Raw genomic sequence first — 25,510 nt, 5'->3', positions numbered from 1 at the left:
CTATATAATTGTTCTTACACTAGAATGAACCGTCAGGTGCCAAGTGAATAAGAATTTTTTCTACACAGTTTTCCAGTCATCACATTTCAAATTCTTTCACTCCTGAACTGATACTGGAGAGATCATAATAATAATGTTCACCCTATTCATCACACTTGAATTTCTTCACTCCTTAATGAATTAAACAGTGTCAGATGACATCAACTGAGTCAACTGTTTACCACATTAAGTACACTAGAAACTCTTCCCTTTACAATGATTTAATAGGTGTTTGGTGAGATTGCTTTTCAGACCAAACTGTTTACCACACTCACCACACTTGAAATTCATCACTCCTGAATGAATTAATAAGTGTCTGGTAAGATAACCCTTCTGTGCAAATCGTCTACCACATTCATCACACTTGAAATTCTTCACTCCTGAATGAATTAATAGGTGCCGAGTGAGATGAACCTTCCGTGTAAATCGTTTACCACATTCATCACACTTGAAATTCTTCACTCCTGAATGAATTAATATGTGTTTGGTAAGATCACCCTTCTGTGCAAATCGTTTACCACATTCATCACACTTGAAATTCTTCACTCCTGAATGAATTAATAGGTGCCGAGTGAGATGAACCTTCCGTGTAAATCGTTTACCACATTCATCACACTTGAAATTCTTCACTCCTGAATGAATTAATAGGTGTTTGGTGAGATCACACTTCCGTGCAAATAGTTTACCACATTCATCACACTTGAAATTCTTCACTCCTGAATGAATTAATAGGTGCCGAGTGAGATGAACCTTCCGTGTAAATCGTTTACCACATTCATCACACTTGAAATTCTTCACTCCTGAATGAATTAATAGGTGCCGAGTGAGATGAACCTTCCGTGTAAATCGTTTACCACATTCATCACACTTGAAATTCTTCACTCCTGAATGAATTAATAGGTGCCGAGTGAGATGAACCTTCCGTGTAAATCGTTTACCACATTCATCACACTTGAAATTCTTCACTCCTGAATGAATTAATAGGTGCCGAGTGAGATGAACCTTCCGTGTAAATCGTTTACCACATTCATCACACTTGAAATTCTTCACTCCTGAATGAATTAATAGGTGCCGTGTGAGATTTTCATTCCGTGTAAATCGTTTACCACATTCATCACACTTGAAATTCTTCATTCCTGAATGAATTAATAGGTGTTTGGTGCGATTACTCTTATCTGTAAATTGTTTACCACATTCATCACACTTGAAATTCTTCACTCCTGAATGAATTAATAGGTGTTTGGTGAGACTTTTCTTCCATGCAAATTGTTTACCACATTCATCACACTTGAAAGTCTTCACTCTTGAATGAACAACTGCATGATGGATAAGACTGTTCTTAAAAGCAAATGCTTTACCACTCTCTAAACATCTAAACTGCTTAACTTCAGCTGAGGACACTGTGTCCAGGACAGTCTCATTGTCACTGAGGAACATTTTGTCACCCACCTCACACTCTAACTGTACATCTGGTTCTTCCTTTACCACCTCCAATATTTTGTCACCCACCTCACACTCTAACTGTACATCTGGTTCTTCCTTTACCACCTCCAATATTTTGTCACCCACCTCACACTCTAACTGTACATCTGATTCTTCCTTTACCACCTCCATTATATCATTCCTTCCACCTCTCTCAACTTCCACTATACTTCAGATACTCTACCTTGGTGTTAATCTTACTGTCTACCACCAACAGGATGACTTACCTTCACTGTACCAATGCTCAGTCATCAGCTGCTTCCATTACAATGAACAATAACTGTCAAAAATTCATCACTATTACTCAATAATAATTGTAATTACATAAAAAGGATAAAATTTCAACACTGACTATTCTTCCTTTAACCCTTTGGCTGCAACCTATCATTATACGGCCTAAATTCTTAAAAAATGAATGTGCTAATTATAACTTTGTTGTTACTTTTCCAACAGGAAATGACCATGAAGTTTCCATTTTTTGTGTGTGATAATGGTCAAAAATGCATGTTTCTCTACAAGAAAATCGTGATTCTCTGAGGAAAAAAAATGCAATAATAATTAAGTTTTGCTATTGTGTAATTTTGCAATAATGACGAGATTTATGTCAAGCAAGGTTTTTCACTTGTATATCTACACTACAAACATGTACACTGTTTGTTGGCACATAAGAGATCAAAATTTACCGTTCATGTACAAGAAAATTGTAATATTCTGAGAAAAAAATGCGAAAATAGTTTTTGCTATTCTCTAATTTTGCTATAATGACGAGATTATTTACTTCAAGCAAGGTTTTTCACTTGTATATGTACACAAGACACAATGTTTATTGGCACATAAACGAAATAAAAACTTACTGTATTTATACAAAAACAACAGATGTGTGGAAGGAAATTTGTTTTTTTCGGCTGCGGATTGAAGTCCCCTGACGCGTCATGAAGAATAATTAGTAGGGCGACCACAGTCACCTACCACGGCCAAAGGATTAAACATTGCTAACACGTGAATGCTTCTGAACCGTAACTTTAAATATACAGATCACTGCTGAGTCACGCTGTCAATTCAGACTGATATTACCACCGTCTTCCTTATTTCAATAGCTGCTACCTAATGTCTCTGCAGCAACAGATACTGCAAAGGATACCACACCAGGTAAATCATCCAAAATCAGTTCCTATGTGAGAAAAAACATATCTTCCACAGGACACTACATAGATAATAACCCATGAGTTGTTGACCGAGGTACCTCTTGCTGGATGTGCTAACACAACATAAGATGTGCCCTCAGTCCTGTTTTATACTTATCATCCATTACTCAGGCAGCACCCTGATGACGACAGTGTTTACAACTGCTTTACTGCTCTGACTCCAGCTGTGAACCTGGAACAACAGTCGCCTTTAGACCAGCATCTCCATCAACTTAATAACACCGTCCAATGAACCCTGCTTTTGCATGAGCTCATTTATGCTGTGGAGAGAGGGAAAGAAAAAATCAGATTCATTTTTATGGTTATTCAATTTGCACTGCAATAAAAGACACACGAAAATGTATATAAAAAAAGCTAAAGAGTATAAGAGAGAAGTGGAGGAACGACTGGGCAAATATGAATTGGAGCAGATGGGAGACATGGAAGGTGTGTGTAGGATATTTACGGAAGAAATATGTGCAGCATGTGATATGGTGTGTGGAATGAAGAGAAGACGGAGGGGGGTGCAAAGAACAGCGTGGTGGACTGAAGAGGTGAGACAGGCTGTGGCACAAAAGAAGAAAGCATACAATGAATGGATGAGAAATAGGGGCGTGGAGGAAGTTGAGAGGCGGAAGAGAGAGTTATATGTAGAGAGAGAGAGGTGAAAAGATTAGTAAGAGAGAGTAAGAAGAGAGTGGATGAGGAATTTGGAAGGAATTTCAGTGTAAAGTGGAGGGACTGTAAGAGAATGTTCTGGAATGAGGTGAAAAGAATAAGACAGGGTGGAAGTGACGTTAGCAGGGGAGTGAAAGATAAAAATGGTAGATTACTGGTGGAGAAGGAAGAAAAAGTGAGCAGATGGAGAGAACACTTTAAGGAATTGTAGAACATAGAAGATGGAAGTAATGCGAGTATAAGTGGCTGGGGAATGGCTGGGAGAAGAAGGGAGGTGAGAAGATAGGAAGAAATCAGTAGAATAGAAGTTGTGGAAGCAATGAAGAAAGTTAAATCGGGGAAAGCCCCAGGAATTGATGGAGTGTGTGGTGAAATGCTGAAGCATGGGGGAGAGATAGTTGTAGTATGGATGTGGAAGATGTGCAGATTGGCCTGGGGGGAAGGTAGAGTCCCGGAGGATTGGAAGTCAGGTATAATTATTCCCTTGTACAAAGGAAAAGGGGAAAAAGAAGTGTGTGGTAATCATAGGGGCATTTGTCTTCTTAGTATAATAGGAAAAGTGTATGGTAGGATACTTATTGACAGAGTTAGAGAAAGAACAGAGAAATTTGTTGGAGAAGAACAGGGAGGCTTTAGGAAGGGAAGAGGTTGTGTAGATCAGATATTCATTCTTAGATCTTTAGTGGAAAAGTTTCTAGAGAAGGGAAAGAAGTTGTATGCGGCTTTCATAGATTTGGAGAAAGCATATGACAGGGTGGATTGTGGAAAGTGTTAAGAATATATGGAGAAGATGGGAAGTTGTTGAATGTTGTGAAGAGTACGTACGATGGTGCTAAGGCTGAAGTGCGTGTGGATGGTGAACTAAGTGAATTTTTCTCTTTGAAAGTTGGGTTGAAACAGGGATGTGTCATGTCTCCATGGTTGTTCAATCTGTACATGGATGGGGTAATAAAAGAGGTACAAGGTAGGGTAGTGGATGTTGGAGTGACCCTGGTGCGAGAGGATAGTGTTTGGAAACTCCCTGTACTGTTGTTTGCAGATGATACTGTGTTGTTGAGTGAAGACGAAGGGGAGCTGCAAGGCTTGGTGGATGAGTTTGGGAGAGTGTGTAAGAAACGGAATTTAAAGGTGAATGTAGGGAAGAGTAAAGTGATGGTCTTTGAGAGAGGTGAAGTCAGTGAATGTACAACGTGGTTGGATGGTGAGGAATTGGAAAATGTGAGTACATTTAAGTACTTGGGTAGTGTGATGAGTAAGGATGGAGGTTTGAAGGGTGAAGTGCTTAAAAGGGAAGAAAGGTTGCTGGTTCCTTGAAAGCAGTGATAAGAAACAGGGAAGTGAGCATGGAAGTGAAAAAGTTACTACATGACAGTATTGTGATACCAACTCTAAAGTATGGAAGTAAAGCTTGGACGTTGTTGGAGGGACACAAGTCAAGAGTGAGAGCAGTGGAAATGAGTTATTTAAGAGGAGCCTGTGGAGTCACATGGAGAGACAGGCTGACGAATGAGGATATAAAGGAGCGTTGTGGTGTGGATGTGGATGTGATAGGAAACGTTATGAGGAACACACTGAGGTGGTTTGGCCATGTGGAGAGGATGGAGGGTGAAAGACTGACGAAGAGAGTGTATGTGAGTGAGGTGGAGGGGGGAAGAGGGAGGGGGAGGCCGAGGATGAGATGGAGGGATGAGGTGGAGAGGTATGAGAGAGGGGGATGTGAGTTGGGAGCAGGGCAGTGAAATGGCGGGGGACAGGGCGACGTGGAGGCGATTTGTTTGTGGCCACCCCAAACGGGATTGAGGCGTCTGGCAATAGATAGATAAAGAAAAAATACTGTGTCTTTGTCTTATTAAGGGCTGGTTTGTAAATTTCTGTGTACAACATGAGCTGTTATAAACAAAAAAGACAATTTATTTAACATTTAATATCACTTTACTCTGACATTCATGATCAATACATCTTCAACCCTTAAAATGTGACATTCCTTCCATGAGTAATCATCAAGTAACTGCTATATTATTTTTGGAATGTATTCTGAATTTCCTGCCACCTCATTATTGTGCATCAGAGACATGGATACCATCAATAGTGGCAGTTTGACAGTAAGCCACACTACTGTAAACATTCCTGTATAGAAGAGAGAGAGAGAGAGAGAGAGAGAGAAACTTTTTAAAGAGCCAAAAGAGGGACCTTTGGGAAAATTTATGATTCACTTCTCCCCAATACCAAAACAAGGAGATTCTTAAGCTTCTTTTTGTGCAGATTCCATTTGCACAATGCACGGTATAACCTGGTAATACATTAGCCATGCAAAACAATGGTTTACAGTACAACACTTTATAAAGGCAGAGCCAGAATCATCAACATGAAGATTTGAGTCTTGGCACAATCATTACCTTTTAGCTGCAGTCTGCAGAATCCACATCAGCTCCTCTGATGAACTGACTGCAAGCTGCCTTGTGCGTGTCCAGCTGTTCTCGCACCACACACCTGAATCACAGATCACTTCATTACATACACAACAGTAGAGTATCCTTTGGACAAGTACTTAATGTTACATCAGTGCAACTAAGTAATACTTTTAGAGGTCACTGGCCTGGAATCAACAAATTAATATGTACTTCCTGAGGAAATACAGAAACCAGTAAAACTTAAATGTAAAGTATTCCTAAAAACAAAGATACATACAGCAATTGTAATTACATAATTTAAACAATGAAGGTAGTAGGTGGTGGCAACCATCATCCACTCACTTGATGTATGGTAGTACTGAACTTCTCCCTTCCCCCTTCTAATTTTAATTCTGTGTCTGCCTTCCTCTCATCTTACCTCTCCCTTCCCCTGCTGTTATTTTTTATTACTTTCCTTTCCATATCAGGTGGCTCTATGCTCAGTGACAAGCCTAACAGTTTCCTATAACCCAGGAAACCATTAAAACTCCAGCTGATAACAATACAACCACACTATAGGGTGAAGTGGAGCCTGCTATGGTGCCCCTGTTAACTGGGTGAGGAGATGCAAATGTGGCATTCATCCAGGAACCAAATCAGTATTCCCTGCACCCTGCTTGGGTCAGGCACTGTCAGCCACAAACGAACATCAGGTCATTACATGGGACAACCCTATAGTGTTGCTTGCCTGTAGCTGATGGGTCTGCTTGGCCAGACAGTCTGGGGTTGATCAGCAACAAAAAACAACCACTGACTATCACACATCTGGTAAGTCCTGTGTGGTGATATGGGTGCCAAGTTACTCCACCTAGTGCCACCTCTGCACCACTACACAATAGGTAGCTACTGACTGCTCTCACATGTGTTTCCATATGTAGACTAGATGCTTCCAATATCAGCCTAGTGCTGTTACACTGACTTATTCTACATTCTGTCGCCGCCAACACCCTCTAGAATCATAGGACTTATATTCTACGTTCTGTCACCACCAAATCCCTTTAGAATTATAGGATGTTAAAAATGGTAACTGCACTGGATTCATTCATACAAGGTGCTATCCAAAATTTTCAGGACAGGGATCACGACTCCTAAATGGATTGTAGTAGCGCGATTCGCCTCTAGATGGCAGTACACTCAACCCTGGATTCCCCGGACTAACAGGGGGGGGGAGACCAGTCTGGGAATCACAAAAGTCCGGCCCCACATCCCATTCCCTGGACTATTACCATCCTTTGTCCGAATTCTCCAATACTGTCCGGCAATTATTCCGATATTCTAAAGCATTCAGGTATGTAGGCTACATATACCAACATAACTAACATACACAGTACATAAAATAATAACAGTGACACAATAACAATAATAATAACTGACACAATAGCAGTACAGTATTTTGCTAGCTACAACCCTAAGAATGGTTGTTTAGACAGTTGTTGACGAGAATGTGGAGGGTATGATGGAGGAAGATCAGAAAGCTGAGGAAAAAGAGGAAAATGAACAAGGAATGGAACACCACGAGGTGAACCAACCACTCATCAGATGACTGAGATACAAACACGCAGTCATCAAATGTGATCTCGATCTTGGACAGAATTGGCAATTTTAATTGGAAAATATTTTAATCTTTATCACCATATAGGTTTTCACACCCAATTATTTGAAATGCAGTAAAACAGGATTATGGCGTCTGGCAATAGATAGATAGACAGTAAAAAATTTGTGCTTAATTTAATCATTCACAGAAAATCAGGATTCAGAGCGAAAACTGCTTGAGGACAGCACAAGTGTTTTGCCTCTAGCCTAACAACTCACCTTGATGGACTTTTGTTTTGTATAAATATTGATTTACAATGCAGATACATTTTTTTGTACTAAATATTTATGCAAAATAGAAGTCTGTCAAGGGGGCCAACATTGGCCAACCACTCATCAGCTGACCGAGATACAAACACTGATGATCTGAAGGGGAAATATCTGTTAACATTGGTGCATTTTAGCTCTGAAACCTAATTTATTAATTGGGTTATATTAAGTACATTTTTTTTAGCGGATTTCAGTTAATTAGGTGTGTATGAGCCACCGTGGCGAAAATATATAATATATATATATATATATATATATATATATATATTCCAGTGAAAAGTGCCGATTCAGTCTTTAGTCACACCGAGTTGGGTGAGCTAAGTGTGTAGGAATGGATTCCACTGACTTTGTTCGTTTCGTTTCGTTTCGTTTTTAAAGGCTCCAACATGCTTGCATGTGTCGGGCTTGGTCACCTAATGGCGGCTCTCCACGCTGCACGATCCATTGCAGCCTCCCTGTTCAGTCCCTTAACCCTAAGGTCACACTTAATGACCTCGTCCCATGTCTTTCTCGGTCTACCCCTCATAACCCCACCCCCAATATTAACACTTCTCACCTTCCTCACCCAATTATCATCCCCCATCCTCTCTACATGTCCAAAACACCTCATTCTACCTCTCCTCATCACAACATCAATACACTCCAGTCCCATCCTACCTCTCAACTCTTCCATCATAAACCCAGCCCCTCCAGGCTTTGGACGCAGGGACGCACTGCACATCCACCTAATCATTGTCATTTCTGTACGTCTGAGCCAGCGAATATCTTCCTCCTCCACTGCCCAGGTCTCACTTTGTCCGTAATAAAATATTTGTTTTTGTTATTTATGAATTTTATTGTGTCCAAGCCTGCCTTAAATTTTACTGTGTTATGCACTAAACCATTTACAGTGGCCTTTGAGAAAGGTAAGAGGCAAATGGGATATTGCCACGAGTTAGGAACTGGTGGGGTGAAGCAGATTGGTGGCCAAGATGCATTTCATGTATGAAAATATCTTCTTGTGTGTTACAAATGGCCTTTATCGAGTCAAAACCTTGCTAAAATTATACTATGTTGTGCAACAGACTGCTTATAGTTTTAAATGAGAGAATAATGGCCGGACTTTTGTGAGAATCCCGGACTTGTACGGGCATTTGTCCAGCATTTGATAATATTGCCCAGCCTCAGTCCGTGTCTGGAAAATCCGAAATCCGGGAAACGGGTCCCCCAAATCGAGGGTCGAGTGTACTATCATGCATTGTGAGTGAGTGTCAAAAGGCGAGGAGCTAGGCGGACGTGGGGATTGGTGACATTCATTTGTCTGCTCTTGCGCATGTGCTGTCAGGTGATTTTAGGATAGATATAAAAAACGAACAGTGACTTTACATCAAATTTCTACAAATCTCAGGAAAAGTGCAAAATAGACCCTGACAATGATTCAACAAGTGTTTGGTGAGCAATCTCTTGGTCGGACACAGGTGTCTCAGTGGCAGACACAGTTCAAACATCAGTTGGCAATGACAGCCACACAGGGAGGCCCTCAACCAGCACAACTCCTCAGAATGTCACAAAAATTCAGCAGCTCATCCATGAAGATCGACATCGGAGCATTGACGATATTGGTGAGGAGGTGGGAATTAGTTTTGTGACATGTCAGAGGATTCTAACTGAAGAATTAGGCAAGTGCCCCATCACAGCCAAATTTGTCCCCAGGCTCCTGACAGCTGACCACATGCAGCAATGCGTCGATGACTGCACTGAGCTTCTTGGACTTGCCTCTGATGAAGCCTTCTTGTCCAGGCCCTCTGTGACTTTTTCTGTTCCCCAAAATGAAGATTAAGCTGAGAGGGCATTGTTTCGAAACCAATGAGGATATCCAGAACGAACAGCAGGAGGTGCTTGACACTCGTCAAAAAGGACTTCCAGGGAGCATTTCAGCAAGGGAGGAAGCGCTTGGACCGCTATATCAATGCGCAAGGGAACTACTTTGAGGGTGATGGTGGCCAATAGGAGCTATGGTGAGTTTTCAAATTCATATAGCACTAGTCCAGAAAATTATGGATGGTACCTCGTATGTAACCCTTCCAGTTCAGTATATTTTTCCATGAGCTGAATAAATTTCTCCCTAGATATCCATAATAATTAAGACAGGACAATATGAGCCTAGTTCAATACTTATTACTACAAGCCAAGCCTTACTAAATCTATTCAAACACACATGTTACATCACTTAAACTGTCCAACCTAACAATATAACTTAACCCAACTTAACCAAGCCAACTCTAACCTAACCTAACACAGTTTTCTTTCATTTCATATTTAAAGGCTGCAACATGCTTGCATGCATTGGCCTTGGTCACCTAATGGTGGCTCTCCATGGTGCACGATCTATTGCAGCCTCCCTGTTCAGTCCTCCTTGAGGTCACACTTAATGACCTCTTCCCATCTCTTTCTCGATCTACCCCTTATAACTCCACCCCCAATATTAACACTTCTCACCCAATTATCATCCCCCATCCTCTCCACATGCCCAACCCATCTCAATCTACCTCTCCTCATCACAAAACTAATACACTCCAGTCCCATCCTATCTCTCAACTCTTCCATCATAAACCCAGCCCCTCCAGACCTTGCACACAGGGATGCACTACATATCCACCTAATCATTGTCATTTCTGTATGTCTGAGCCTGCGAATCTCCTCCTCCTTTACTGCCCAGGTCTCACTACCATCCTAACCCATGCTGCATACAAAGACCCCTTAGCACGTAGGAAGAGTCCTCTCAATGTTAGGAGAGGCAACAGCTCCCTGAACTTCTTCCAACCACTTCTCACCCTAGCCACAGAGCTAGCTCCAGTGCAACCTCCAGCACACAACATGTCTCCCAAATAACAAAACTCTTCCACACACTCAAGAGATTCACCAGCAAGTTCAATCCTTTCATGCCTGACAATCTCCACCTGCTCTCCCCGACATGCCATATACCTAAATCAGCATTATCTCGCAGTCTACCTCTGATACCACTACATCTCTTGTGCACCCATTTATCATAAACACCACACAAGAGGGAATTACTTCCCATGCCCTTGTGGCAAACTGCACATGGCCACTCTCCCTCGTCTTTGACAGTACCGCCACCAACCCTAGATATCATCACTTTTGTTTAATCTGCATTTACCGTTAAGCCCTTGTGCCCCATACCATCTCTCCACTTCCTAAACCTTTCCTCCGCCTCCCTTTTGTTCTCTGCAATCAACACCAAATCATCAGCATACAACATCTCCCACGGGAGTCCATTTCTGAAGTCATGTGAGAGGGCTTCAAGTACCATGATAAACAATATGGGACTCAAAACTGACCCCTGATGCACACCAACGTTCACGGAAAACTCATCACTCAAATTTCCATTCACTCTTACCTGGGTGCGAGCACCCACATACATAGCTATAACCACCCTAACCACCCACTCCTTCAAGCCATGCTTTCTTATTGCCCACTTCACCATCTCTCTAGGGACTCTGTCAAAGGCCTTTTCCAAATAAACAAAAACAAGAGGATGAGAAAAAGGCAGAGTATAAGAGAGAAGTGGAGGAACGATTGGGCAAATATGAATTGGAGCAGATGGGAGACGTGGAAGGTGTGTGTAAGATATTTACAGAAGAAATATGTGCAGCATGTGATGTGGTGTGTGGAAGGAAGAGAAGGCGGAGGGGGTTGCAAGGAACAGCGTGGTGGACTGAAGAGGTGAAACAGGCTGTGGCACAAAAGAAGAAAGCATACCATGAATGGATGAGAAATAGGGGCGTGGAAGAAGTTGAGAGGCGGAAGAGAGAGTTGTATGTGGAAAGGAAGAGAGAGGTGAAAAGATTAGTAAGAGAGAGTAAGAAGAGAGTGGATGAGGAATTTGGAAGGAATTTGAGTGTAAAGTGGAGGGACTGTAAGAAAATGTTCTGGAGAGAAGTGAAAAGAGTAAGACAGGGTGGAAATGAAGTTAGCAGGGGAGTGAAAGATAAAAATGGTAGATTACTAGTGGAGAAGGAAGAAAAAGTGAGCAGATGGAGAGAACACTTTAAGGAATTGTTGAACGTAGAGGATGGAAGTAATGCGAGTATAAGTGGCTGGGGAATGGCTGGGAGAAGGAGGGAGGTGAGAAGACAGGAAGAAATCAGTAGGATAGAAGTTGTGGAAGCAATGAAGAAAGTTAAATCGGGGAAAGCCCCAGGAATTGATGGAGTGTGTGGTGAAATGCTGAAGCATGGGGGAGAGGTAGTAGTAGAATGGATGTGGAAGATGTGCAGATTGGCCTGGGAGGAAGGTAGAGTCCCGGAGGATTGGAAGTCAGGTATAATTATTCCCTTGTACAAAGGAAAAGGGGAAAAGAAGTGTGTGGTAATCATAGGGGCATTTGTCTTCTTAGTATAATAGGAAAAGTGTATGGTAGGATACTTATAGACAGAGTTAGAGAAAGAACAGAGAAATTAGTTGGAGAAGAACAGGGAGGCTTTAGGAAGGGAAGAGGTTGTGTAGATCAGATATTCATTCTTAGATCTTTAGTGGAAAAGTTTCTAGAGAAGGGAAAGAAGTTGTATGCAGCTTTCATGGATTTGGAGAAAGCATATGACAGGGTGGATAGACAAGGATTGTGGAAAGTGTTAAGAATATATGGAGTAGATGGGAAGTTGTTGAATGCTGTGAAGAGCATGTACGATGGTGCGAAGGCTGCAGTGCGTGTTGATGGTGAACTAAGTGAATTTTTCTCTTTGAAAGTTGGTTTGAAACAGGGATGTGTCATGTCTCCATGGTTGTTCAATCTGTACATGGATGGGGTAATAAAAGAGGTACAAGGTAGGGTAGTGGATGTTGGAGTGGCCCTGGTGAGAGAGGATAGTGTTTGGAAACTCCCTGTACTGTTGTTTGCAGATGATACTGTGTTGTTGAGTGAAGACGAAGGGGAGCTGCAAGGCTTGGTGGATGAGTTTGAGAGAGTGTGTAAGAAACGGAACCTAAAGGTGAATGTAGGGAAGAGTAAAGTGATGGTCTTTGAGAGAGGTGAAGTTAGTGAATGTACAGCGAGGTTAGATGGTGAGGAATTGGAAAATGTGAGTACGTTTAAGTATTTGGGTAGTGTGATGAGTAAGGATGGAGGTTTGGAGGGTGAAGTGCTTGAAAGGGTACAGCAGGGAAGAAAGGTTGCTGGTTCCTTGAAAGCAGTGATAAGAAACAGGGAAGTGAGCATGGAAGTGAAAAAGTTACTACATGACAGTATTGTGATACCAACTCTAACGTACGGAAGTGAAGCTTGGACATTGTTGGAAGGACACAAGTCAAGAGTGAGAGCAGTGGAAATGAGTTATTTAAGAGGAGCCTGTGGAGTCACGTGGAGAGACAGGCTGACGAATGAGGATATAAAGGAGCGTTGTGGTGTGGATGTGGATGTGATAGGAAGCGTTATGAGGAACACACTGAGGTGGTTTGGCCATGTGGAGAGGATGGAGGGTGAAAGACTGACAAAGAGAGTGTATGTGAGTGAAGTGGAGGGGGGAAGAGGGAGGGGGAGGCTGAGGATGAGATGGAGGGATGGGGTGGAGAGGTATATGAGAGAGGGGGGTGTGAGTTGGGAGCAGGGCATTGAAATGGCGGGGGACAGGGCGACTTGGAGGCGATTTGTTTGTGGCCACCCCAAACGAGATTGAGGCGTCTGGCAATAGATAGATAGATAGATAGAACAAAAACAAAATACAGATCCCTTTTCTTCCCAATATATTTTTCCTGAAGTCTAAACTAAATTTATTTAACCATAACCTAGCCTAATCTAACCTAAACTAACCTATGGTAACTTATCCAAACAGTCTGTAATATCATAAATCAGGTTAGGATAATAATTTGGCATTAACCCGCCACGTGCCAGTGCCATTTTAATACGGTCTGACATAATTCCACGGCCAGTGCCAGTGCCGTTTTAAAACGATTTAAAATAAAAAACTTCACTGTAACCGCATTTTTCAAGATTCGTGGGTAAAAATTGGCAGGCATGTAAGGTAACTGTTCCTCTACCATCCCCCAAGCTGTCAAGGCCATACACTCACTCACTCTCCTGCTCACGCTCGCTCTGCCTCACTCTGCCTGTGTGCCCCACCCAGTGCTGTACACAGTGAAGGCATTTTGTAAATATTTTCATGTAAATGTAAGTTGTAAATATTTTCAATGATACCTATTTAAGATACATACGAAAACAAAAGTAAAAATGATTTGAGGCTTTCTTTTAAAGGCTATTTATACAATAGCAATGCTTTTTCCATTACTTTAAACTGAAAATAACATACTGTTATGAAATAATAACGTAATGAGTAAGAATTAGTCTGAAAGAGAGAGTGGGAGAGAGAGCAAGAGTTAGAGACAGGGATAGTTAGAGGTGTGTGTGTGTGTTCTTACGTAACTGTTCTTACCTAATTGTATCTTTACAGGAATGAGTCAAGCTCGTACTGTCCCGTGTCTTAAACCATATTTATTGTACATATCTTTAAATTTGTGAAATGTTTTGGCACACACTATTTCATTCGGTAGTGCATTCCGCTGATCAGTTGCTCTATTTGGGAAACTAAATTTCCTTACGTCTTTATCAACTCTCTTTTTGTGCAGTTTTTGCAGTGTCCTCTTGCTGATGCATCCCCATAGGTTAAGTAATCATTTACGTCTATTTTCTCCTTCCCTAATATGCATTTATATAGCATAATCATGTCACCTCTTTTCCTTCTCTCCTGTAATGTTGGAAGATTCAGTTTTTTTTAGTCTTTCTTCGTAGCTTAGGTCCCTTAAGCTTGGTACCCATCTTGTAGTGGCCCTTTGAACTTTTCCAATCTTGTTTATGTTTTTTTTTGAGATGAGGACTCCAGACTACTGATGCATACTCCAGGGTTGGTCTGATGAATGATGTTATTATCTTTCTTAGCATGTCTTCAATTATGTATGTGAACGCTATTCTCAGTAATCCCTCTACTTTCTGGAAGCCCACTTTCCGGACATCCCCACTTACCAGACATTGTGGGCCTGGACCATTGGAACCAAATAATGGCCAAAAAAGAAAAAAATCCCCCCCAAATCCAAATTTTTTCCCACCCATAATTTCAAATTGCCGTGCAGCGCCAAACAGCTGCTTACACCATGGCTCCTTCAACCCTTCCTTCCTCCCCTCTTCCCTGTCAGGGTTGACGTTTGTTATTTTTCATTACCAAATGTGGGCCAATTTGGTAATGAAAAAGTCGTCTGGTAATGAATCAGAATAATGCATTACCAAACGGATTTTTCACACGTATGAGGATACACAGGATGGAGACGGTGGATTGTTTGCTCTCTCTGATTAATCTGCTACCCTACATAGCGTGAAAATAATCAACATGCTGTTAATTATAAGGAGAGTGATTACATGTATTCCACTTGTATATATAATTTGTGAAGAATAAATGCTAGCTTTACGAATTTGATAATGAAAAGTTAAATTTGGTAATAAAAGTTGAGGATATTGGTAATGTGGCCATTGCGATCTGGCAACTGTGTTTCTCCGACATCAAAAGTTACTCCCTAACTTCGATTGTGAATAGATGCTTATCGCACTGGAAGCCACATGTGCTCGTTTTTTGTGAATAAACAGTGAATATACTGCACTACCTCGCCTCTAGACCACATGGGAATTTACAGTGTTGTGCAGTGTTAAGAAATTTGAACTTAGAGTGCAAAGGATCAACTGTGGAGTGCAAATTGGCAGTTTATCTGGCAGTTAGAACTGCAGTGGTGCAGTTAAGAACAATGTGCAGTGTTAAACAATTATAACTCACAGTGCAAAGAATTAAGTGCACCACAACACTGGATTACCGTACGTGCTTCAAGAGCATTTTCATCACTGCCAAAACCTTAGAAAGGCAGCCACAAACGTGATGTAAGTACACTGACTGAGGTACAGTCACTTCTAATTCTTCATTCTTTGGTTCCTTTTCATTTATTTCATGCTTTATATCCATTATTGGTGTGAATAGGGTCTTAAATAGGTTTAAATAGGTGCTCCGCATGTCTGGTAGGGAGTTATTTAGGTGGCTTTCAAAGTTAGGCTGGGTTAGGGTCTATAAGTACCAGTCCAGGAGGCTGGTGCCCACTATCCTGACAGGACCACTTTCCGGACGTGCCTTTGGCTCTATTACGTCAGACAGTGGAGGGATTACTGTGTATATATATATATATATATATATATATATATATATATATATACAGTGGGCTCGCACAGTGCGCGTCACCGCAGTTTGCGATTCGCCTTGTGCACAAGTGACCAAAAATCATAACCAAAAACCCTTTATTGCGCGAGTTTACCGCACAGAACGCAAGACAGAGGCAAGGAGTGGCTCAAAAATGCCATTTTCTACTAGTGCGCGACCACTCCTCACAGAGCGCGTCACGTGTCATCATGTTGATGCGCAGAAATTCAGGGACATTCTACTGCGCAGCTTGGGGTACAAGGGAGCGGGCGTGCCATAACAGTCCCGGCTCGTGCACTGTGCAGATCCGCTCTCTACAGCTAACCTGTTGTGTACAACGTGTGGTGTTTTTTGTGCTGCCTGTACTTCGCTGCACCATGGCTCCAACCCCAAGAGTAAAGAAACTTCTGATGCACACCACCAAGTTAAAGATAATTAAGATGAAGGAGGAGGGTCAAGGAAACACGGCTATCGGGAGAACCCTGGGACTGGCTGAATCTACAGTGAGAACTGTGTGGAAGAACCGTGAAGCCATAAAGGCTGTAGCGAAGACGTACGGTGCCTCTGACCTAGATGGCCGTTCGCGTGTGGGAAATCATGCTATAATATTAATGGAGCGCTATCTTGCCACCTTCATAATGCGGAAAGAAAAGGAAGGTGTTCCACTCAATGGAAGATTTATTCGGAACCAAGCCCAGCTCTTTTACAAGGCTGCATCTCGAAGGTTAAAAGTGGAAAAACCGTTCAGGGCATCGGTTGGATGGCTGGACCGTTTTCTAGCGCAAGGAACTCCGTTACGTGAAAGTGTCTGGTGAACGTGCCTCTGCCGATGAGTTGGCCGCGAGAGACTATCCTGCAATATTTAAAACGATTATTGAAGAGAGACAGTACACCAAGGACCAGATCTACAACATCGATGAAACGTCCTTATATTACAAGGCCATGCCAAAATCAACTTACATTGCTAAAAGACAGAAACAAGCCCCTGGTCGCAAGCTCAAGGAGTGTAAGATGACGGTAATGTTCGCTGTAAACCTGTCTGGGAGCCACAAGATGAGGCCAGTTGTTGTACACACAGCTTCACATCCAAGGTGCTACAAAAACCTCACGAACATGGATGCAAGTGGCGTGTATTGGTACAAGTCTGTAAATGGTTGGATGACCGGGAACATTATGGCAGACTGGTTAACGAGGCGGTGTGTCCCTGATGCGAGAGCCAAGTGTCAGAAACTGGGCATTCCATTTAAGATGCTCCTTGTGCTTGATAACGCACCAAGTCACCCTCCATACCTGGAAAATCTTCACAAGGATTGTCGTGTTGTGTTTCTGCCGCCCCGCACAACGTCACAAATGCAGCCACTCGATCAAGAACTAATCGCCACAGTGAAGCATTTCTACCATAAGGAAGTGTATGACTACCTACGCAGGAAGACCGACACACAAGAGGAGCTTCATGCCCTACAAGAAGATCATGACGAAGACCTTGATGAGGCATCTGCTCCCGTTCCATCTCCACCAGCACCTCTATCCCAACCTACCACAGATGCCATGACTGTTGAGGAATTTTGGCGTAACTTTATGGTGAAGGACGCAGTTGAATTTCTCCTTCAAGCCTGGCACCAGATTACACCTGCAATGGTGAACTATGCGTGGTGAATGCTTGTGCCTCACCTGTGCATCACCCAGGAGATGGCCATTCAACCACTGGCCGATGCTGAGGCAGCAACATTGACAGCAGCACAAGCTGTACCAGGTTTCGAGGACGTTACATTGGCGGAGATACAAGAAGTGCACACTGCTACTGAGGAACAGCCTCCCGAGGAAGTGTTGCAATGGATAGACTAGGTTGACACAGAGCCTGACGCCAGACAGAGTCAAGCTGAGCAGCCTAGCGTGATGGAAGGCAGGACTGAGCTGTGTATGTCAAACATTAGCAAGATCCTTGCTGCCGTGGATAAGCTCAAGGAAGAGGTGAAGGCACAGGATTGATTTGATTGATTGATTGAAAATAATTACAATCTGGCGGCGCAACTGCCAGGGTCATATGCCGCCGGATGACAAAGTAGAAGGCACGGCAAAATAAAAAGTGTCTATTCAAAATAAAGTTAATATCTGTTAGTAGGAATAAAACACTAAAAATAATAAAAGAATAATTTATAAAATAATTACTTATAAAAGTGGAAGGAGGCCCGCCTCCTGAAGAAAACTAAAAACATCAGTAAAATCGTTAGAGGCCTCACCAAGCATCGAGGATAAACAGTAGGCACCATCTGCTCCCCCATGCCTATGAAGGAACCTCTGACGCAGGCCCCCCAGACTCGGACACTCGACCAGCAAGTGACGGACAGTAAGGGGAACGAGGCAGTCATCACAGTACGGTTGAGTTTCACCACACATGAGGAACCCATGTGTAAGCCGAGAATGCCCAATGCGAAGCCTAGCAAGAGCCACCTCCAGTCGCCGAGACATAGAGGGAAGAACCCTTGGCACAACCACTCTCTGAAAGATTTCTTTAAGTTTATTTTGAGACACACCATCCCAGTGTCTCTGCCAACACGTACAAATTGCATACCGCAAGTAAGGTGTTACATCAGAAACAGGTAGTGAGTAGTCAGCTGGGGGCTGTTGAGAAGACGCAGCTTTAGCTAAAGTATCTGCCCTCTCATTGCCCACCACACCAACATGTGCAGGAACCCAACAGAAGTCTACACGGCGGCCACGGCGGCCAAGAAGAAAAAGCCACTCTAAAATTGATAAAACCAATGGATGGGATGCATTAAAAGACTCCAGTGCAGACAAAGCACTACGTGAGTCACTATAAATCACAAAAACGGATTGGCAGAGAGTAAAAATGATTTTAAGAGCATACAAAATTGCAGTCAGTTCTGCTGTATACACTGAAGTAACGCCAGGAAGGCTACCGCCCCTACTAAAGGAAGGGAAGACAACACCAAATCCTACTCCAGTATCAGTCTTAGACCCGTCAGTATAGATGGGGACAGAACCCTCATGAATGGAGGCATGTTCTAAAAAGAGAGAGAGGGACACCTGAGAGGGAAGCGAACCCTTTTTTCCAACAACGGACCTACAGAATGTCACGCGAGGGAGTAGCCAAGAACCCACCCTTGGGATCTGATGTGGACAAATTGCCAGTCTTGGGAGAGAGAGGGCTAGCATAACAGACCGGACCCTGTAACCAAATGGCTTTGGGAAATTGGGACGGGTCTCAAAAACAGAAGATCGGGAATCCTGTGAGACAATGGCACAAGAAATTGAGTCTGGAATGCGGTGAAGACGATACCAACACCTCATCATTAGCAACTGGCGCCGCAAGTCCAAGGGGAGTACACCAGCATCTACCAACAAACTTGGAATTGGGGATGATTTGAATGCCCCGGTTGCCAGACGAACACCAGCATGATGCACAGAATTTAACAACCGGAGGCGGGCATCTGTTGCAGAGGAGTAGACCTCACACCCATATTCAACTTTAGGAAGAATAAGAGACCTATGCAAGAGGAGGAGGGTCTGACGGTCAGCACCCCAAGAGGTATGAGCTAAAACCCTCAAAAGACTCAAAGCTTTAAGACAAGCCACCTTAACAGAACAAATATGAGGAACCCATGTTAATCTTCTATCAAACAGAAGACCCAGAAACCATGTCTCTTCCACACAGGATATTCTTCTACCATAGAGATACAAGTCAGGGTCTGGGTGGACTCCTCGAAGACGACAAAAATGTATAGCCACTGTCTTTGCTGCAGAAAAATGGAAACCGCGTGCTTCTGCCCAGTCAGAAATTCTATGGAGAGCCAGCTGCAACTTCCTCTCTATCAGAGACATTCTAGACGCAGTGAAGGAAATCGAGAGGTCATCAACATATAGTGATCCTCGTACACCATCAGGAAGTACACTGATGACGCTGTTAATGGCTACAGCGAACAGAGTAACACTAAGGATACTCCCCTGTGGTACTCCATCTTCTAGTGCTCGGGCATTAGAAAGCACTCCTCCCACTCGCACCCTTAAAATTCGGTTAAAAACTGTTGAATAAGAACAGGTAAGTGCCCACGAAGACCAAACTCATGAAGAGAGAGTAAAATACCATGACGCCAGGCAGTGTCATATGCCTTTTCCAAATCAAAGAAGACCGTGACCTGGTGTTGGTTAGTGGAAAAAGCCTCACAGACAGAAGATTCCAAGGACAGTAATGCATCAGAGGTAGATCGCATTTTTCGAAAAGCATACTGGGCAGGGGATAAGAAGTCACCTCTCTCTAAAAACCACACAAGCCTAACATTGACCATCTTTTCCAAAACTTTACATATATAAGACGTCAAAGAAATAGGCCGATAATTCGTCGCCTGTAGGTGATCCTTACCTGGTTTGGGGATGGGGATAACTACAGCAACATCCCAACAAGCCGGAAACTCCACAGAACACCAGATCTTATTAAACAGTGAAAGCAAAAACAACAGGGACTCATCAGACAGGTGGTGTAAAAAGGCATAAGGAATATCATCAAAACCAGAAGAGGAATCATGGCACTGCGACAGAGCTGACTGGAGTTCAAAAATTGAAAATGGAACATTGTAAGGCTCTCCCCCAACAGAGGCAAAACTGAGACCACGAGATTCTAGGCGCCGACGGCGGCAAGCCAAAGGTGTATCTGCATCCTTCTTTGACACACTGGCAAAATGGTCAGCAAGCAATTCTGCAACAGCAAATGGATCAGCCACAGTTCCACCTGGTGCAGATAAAACAGGAGGGGATGGAACAGTAAATTTACCTGAAATTTTCTTTACCCGGTTCCACACCTGGGTGATGGAAGTCCTCGAATTGATGGAGGAAACATAACCCTTCCAGGACGAACGCCTAGCCTCCTTTAAGACCCGCCTCATATGAGCTCGTGCCCTCTGATACGCCACCAAATACTGAGGATCCCCACGGTGACGACGAAGTCGTGAGAAGGCGATTCGTTTGGCTCTCACTGCGGAACTACACTCCGAGTTCCACCAAGGAACTGGACGTTTAGGAAACTGACCCTTTGTTTTTGGAATAGATAATAGGACTGCTGAGTGCAGCACGGTATTGAAATATGACACAGCCTCCGTAAGACAGCCAAACTCATTGACAGAAAGGGAAATGGAACTTAATTCCCTGAAATATGGCTAGTCAGCCTTATCCAGAAGCCAGCGAGGAAGACATGGCTGAGGTCCACCTGCACTAGCAGTTAAGAGTAACGGAAAATGGTCGCTGCCATACAGGTCCGGCAACACATCCCAGTTAAAATCTAAAAGAGCATCAGCTGAACATAAGAACAAAACAATGGCAGTAAAAGTTCCTGTCTGGCTATGGAAATAAGTCATTATATTGGAGTTTAAAATGCCTAACTCCTCATCTTCCACTAAAGAGGCCAGCATAACACCCCGAGGGTTGGCCTCACTGTTTCCCCATAGTGGATGGTGACCATTCATATCGCCTAGTAACAGAAAGGGAGAAGGAAGGCCATGAATAAGGCATTCCAGATCCGCCCTTTCAACAGTTGCACTAGGAGGTAGATAAAGACTGCAAACTGTATACTGCCGACGTAAAAACATCCGGACAGCAACTGCCTGCAAGGGACTGGAAATATCCAGACGACTACATGGAATATCCTGGCGAAGGAAGATAGCAGCACCTCCATGACGACCTTGGCCCAGCACAGGATCAGAATAAAAAGCATTGTAGCCAGAAGGACCAGTAGGAACTGGTATCACCAACCATGGTCTCCTGGATACACATGCATAGCGGAGTAAATTGAGAAACTAGATGACACAGTTCCTCATAGTTAGCACGTAAACCTCGACAATTCCACTGGATGATAGAACCCATAGTGGAGGGGAAAATGATTAAGTGCATGACTGTACACCTCCTGACATGCGAGCGGGTTTGGAATGATGCTTAGGAAGGCCCTTGGTAAGAGACTGTCCAGCACCAGGAACCCGCGCTTTATGTCGAACATCCGTAGGCAAACGTGAGGACGTGGAAGAGGAAAGTTTTACAACACTCTTCCTTTGAGGTGGAATAACATTCGGTTTGGATAGATGCTTGGAGGCCGCCTTGGGTAATGTGGGACGGCCAGTGCTACCATTTGAAGCTCCAGAAGTGGAAACAGAGTTGACAGGATTAGAACCCTGCAAGGTTGACATTGTACTTTTCAGAACGGACGCATCAGCAGTCTGTCCAACACCATCCCCAGGTGGGGACCTGACTACAGGTGAACCACCAGCAGCAGCTTCCATTTGGCTAGACCTCTCAGCCTCTGAGGCAGAGGGAACAGTAGAGAGGTTGATACAAGGTTCGACAACAGAAACCTTAGGTGGCCAGCATTCAAGCTCTGAGGACTCTGACGAATTACGATGACATTTGCCGGATACAGAAGGAGCCTCGTTCATACTGGACAAGGGGGGATGAGTCTCGTCAGTGTGTACATCTGCCACCACCACAGAAGTACGCGAACTGTCAGCCACTGAGGTGGAGGCAGAGACAGTTGGAGCAGTGGGTGGATGAGCATCAGTCACACACTTATCAGTAATTCCAGGGTTAACAACATCCGTCAAATCAGTAGTTGGGGAAGTGGTCACTGTAAAGGGTCGTGGCAACTTCTGGGACACAGAACGACGTACAGGTGCCCCAGAAAGGACAGAAGCATAAGTAACTCCAGGCCGAAAGAAGAGAGTCTGGGCCCTCCTCTTTGCTTCTGGAAAGGAAACCTTCTCATGTGCACGAATGCTCAAAACTTCCTTTTCAAGGCAGTAGCCAGGACAGTTTTTGGAAAATACAGCATGAGGATCCCCACAGTGACAGCATTTAAGGGGTCCTGGACAATCACTGGTATGACTCATATCGTCACAGGAAACACAAACACCAGGAAGGCCAGCCAGTGCACGTGTGGTAGGTCTCCATATTATAATTGCAAATCATACTAGATAGATAGATAAATAGATAGATAGAGAGACAGATAGAAGCAGGAAGTCAAATGATGAGAAGGTGTTGTGTCTGCGAGAATCGAGCAGTGCTAAGCATGCTTACACACTCTTAACACTGAGGAAAGCTGACGACAGCGGCCAGTAAGGAGATGATGCAGTTAGCTGTCAGCAGTCCTCTCGTGAACAAAGATCCACGAGGAACACACGTGACACACCCCTGCTACACCAGATTTTAGGAAAGAGAGACAGAAGGAGACAAGCGACCCTAGAGAGAGGTCGAGACGGAGATTAGCCTTAGAATAGAAAGAGAGAGAGATAGCGAGACAGGGAGGTAGCTACCCGGGACTTATACTCTTCCCATGGGAGAGACCTGTTTAATATCTCCAAGACAAATAAAAATAGTCCCATATTATTCTTTACCTCTCCCGTCACTACATGACATCTGGTGGGGAAACTACTACAAGATATAAAAGCCGCTCGACCACAAGTCTAAAATATACTTCTCTACAAGTAACTACAAAGTCTTTATGACACACGTCGGCAAAATTTACTAACATGCCCATACCCCTGACAGTGAAAACACCGCTTTGGGTTTGGAACATAAGGCTTCACAGGCAGAGAGAGCCAGGCAAGTTTCACGGAAGCAGGCAACGTCAAGCGGTCAAAGGTCAGAAACAGCGTCGGAGTCGGGGTCAGAACACCATCGATCTTCTTCTGTACCCGGTCAACCTTTATAACACCATAAGAGCGTAGTTCTTCTAACAACTGTGACTCAGGGTACCGCAGGAGGTCTCGAGAGTAAATAACCCCCTTACTTTGGTTGAAGGTGCCATGGGGTACACAGGACATACTATTGCCAGCTATGGAGGTCAAATTCCGGAGACGAGAGCTTTCTGCTGGAGAGGACACCTCAATAAGTAGGCTACCATCCCCCTGGGTTGAGATTGCTGGTTCACGGCCACAAGCAGAAACAATGGCTCGGTGTAGTTCAAAAATATCTATATCCAGCACGGAACCACCAGCAGAGGGTTTCAGTACTAGATACTTATTGAAGGTCTCAGGCTCACTCTCTTCCGGATTGAACCCCGGAGCCAAACCAACCCGACGTGACCTCCTCCTATTCCCAGTTGAACATTGGGTCAGAGGAAGATAGTCCTTTGGGGCCTGGAAAGGCTCTAACGTGGCAATCGAAGAGGATGCTTCCGCAGAATTACCAGGGACAGATGATGTGTCGTCAACAGTATTTTTAGGTAAATTATCCATTAATATACAACAGAAACTTCATTCCCCCACCCCTCCACCCACCATGGAGCCCAACAAGGGGAGGTCATATCCCAGGGATAACACCACTGGCGACCCCAGAGGTAGCAGGAGAGTATACGCGGGTAACCACCAGGGGACCTGGGCAAGGGTGACTCCAGGACGATAGGAGCCACCAGGCCCCCCAGTGCCCACTTGACCCTAGCCAACGCATGACCAGCCGATTGACCTGGTCGGGCCCAACCAGGCCACCCGTCTAGCCAGAATAAGGGACCAAAGAGGTGTATTGCTAGCTGCAGGGCGCATCGTGCAGCATCGCTCAACCTCCAGGACTCCCGGCTCCCAGCATTACGGGACGCCACGCACGGCAAACACGTGGGGAGGCAAGAGTCCCGCCCTAGATGGCAAAAGGGCAGGGAATAACATCACTAGCAGGCCTCCTCCACCAGTGATGTAGGGGGTGCTTCGTCCACGTGACTGACATATGCCGAACCCTACAAAGGTAGGCGTGCCTCCAAGGTAGGTGGCACCACCAACCACGCTTCAAGCCCCGCCACCACGTCAAGGTGACCCCCCCTCAGCGGGGTGAAGGCACAGGAAGTGAGCAACCTAAGAACGTAGGAACTTCTGGTTGGTATCGACAAACTCTTCCGTTTCTACACTGACAGGCACAGGGAAGAAATAAACAGGAGAAGACAGATGCTCATAACAAGCTACACACAAAGGGGGCTCAAGTTGGTGAAATAGCGGAACCATCAACATCATCTGCTCCTGATCCTGTTGAGGATGAAGAGGATGCAATGTCAGAAGTGTCAGCATTGGACTCTGAAGGTTTTATGGCCGAAATGAGTGACTTGGATGCTCCTGGGGAAGGTGATCAAGAGGAGTCTGTGGAGGGAAGTGTTGGTGCGGTGGGAGGTGCGGTCTGGAGTGCGGCGCTGTAAGTGTTGCCGCGCCTCGGAACCCCTGTTATTTAAGGTCATCAGGCCTGTTGTCTACTGTTGTTAAGGTGACTACCCATATTTTTGTTATTGTAGCTATAGCTTTAGTACAACGTCTGAAACATATGACCTTTATTATGTCTCTAAGGGCCAAAAAATGTCCAGGTATGAGGGGGTACCGCCCATATGTAATTATTCCCATAAGATTATGTATTCCTAGTATGCGAATTCCCAGTGCGCGAGCTCGTGCACCGCCCAATCTCTCACGCACTATGCGAGCCCACTGTATATATATATATATATATATATATATATATATATATATATAAAACAAACGTGTGGAAGTGCGGGTGCTGAAGTGCAGGTTTCAGACCTCCCATTTGGTGTGTAGTTGCCCAGGACTGCTGGTACATGTTTTTT

General features: G+C 43.9%; 1 protein-coding gene across 1 annotated transcript; it reads right to left on the bottom strand.

Annotated features, from left to right (window-relative positions):
- Window positions 1-234: 234 nt before the first annotated feature.
- On the bottom strand, window positions 235-24,152 carry LOC145399278 (uncharacterized). The gene is made up of 3 exons (XM_080271953.1): window positions 23,610-24,152; window positions 2,834-2,898; window positions 235-1,465 (listed from the first exon to the last, which is right to left on the bottom strand). Exons 1-3 carry the CDS (start codon window positions 24,150-24,152, stop codon window positions 235-237), a joined length of 1,839 nt encoding a protein of 612 aa, XP_080128079.1.
- Window positions 24,153-25,510: the final 1,358 nt, after the last annotated feature.

Source organism: Coenobita brevimanus, chromosome 48 (genome assembly GCF_032717465.1).
Source record: "Coenobita brevimanus isolate Jiangsu-jjx chromosome 48, ASM3271746v2, whole genome shotgun sequence".
NCBI classification, from domain to species: Eukaryota; Metazoa; Arthropoda; class Malacostraca; order Decapoda; family Coenobitidae; genus Coenobita; species Coenobita brevimanus.
The sequence above is the reverse complement of the archived record's forward strand: the minus strand, read 5'-3'. Positions and strand labels throughout refer to the sequence as shown.

What these genes read in the sequence shown, in the direction of transcription:
- LOC145399278 (XM_080271953.1), bottom strand. Translation starts at nt 24,152, where the DNA reads ATGGATAATTTACCTAAAAATACTGTTGACGACACATCATCTGTCCCT. An exon ending in GTGTTATAAAGGTTGACCGG is followed by an intron (nt 2,899 to 23,609) that starts GTACAGAAGAAG and finishes CTGTTGTTCCAG; the next exon opens with GTTCACAGCTGGAGTCAGAG. An exon ending in GTCATCAGGGTGCTGCCTGA is followed by an intron (nt 1,466 to 2,833) that starts GTAATGGATGAT and finishes AATGTTCCTCAG; the next exon opens with TGACAATGAGACTGTCCTGG.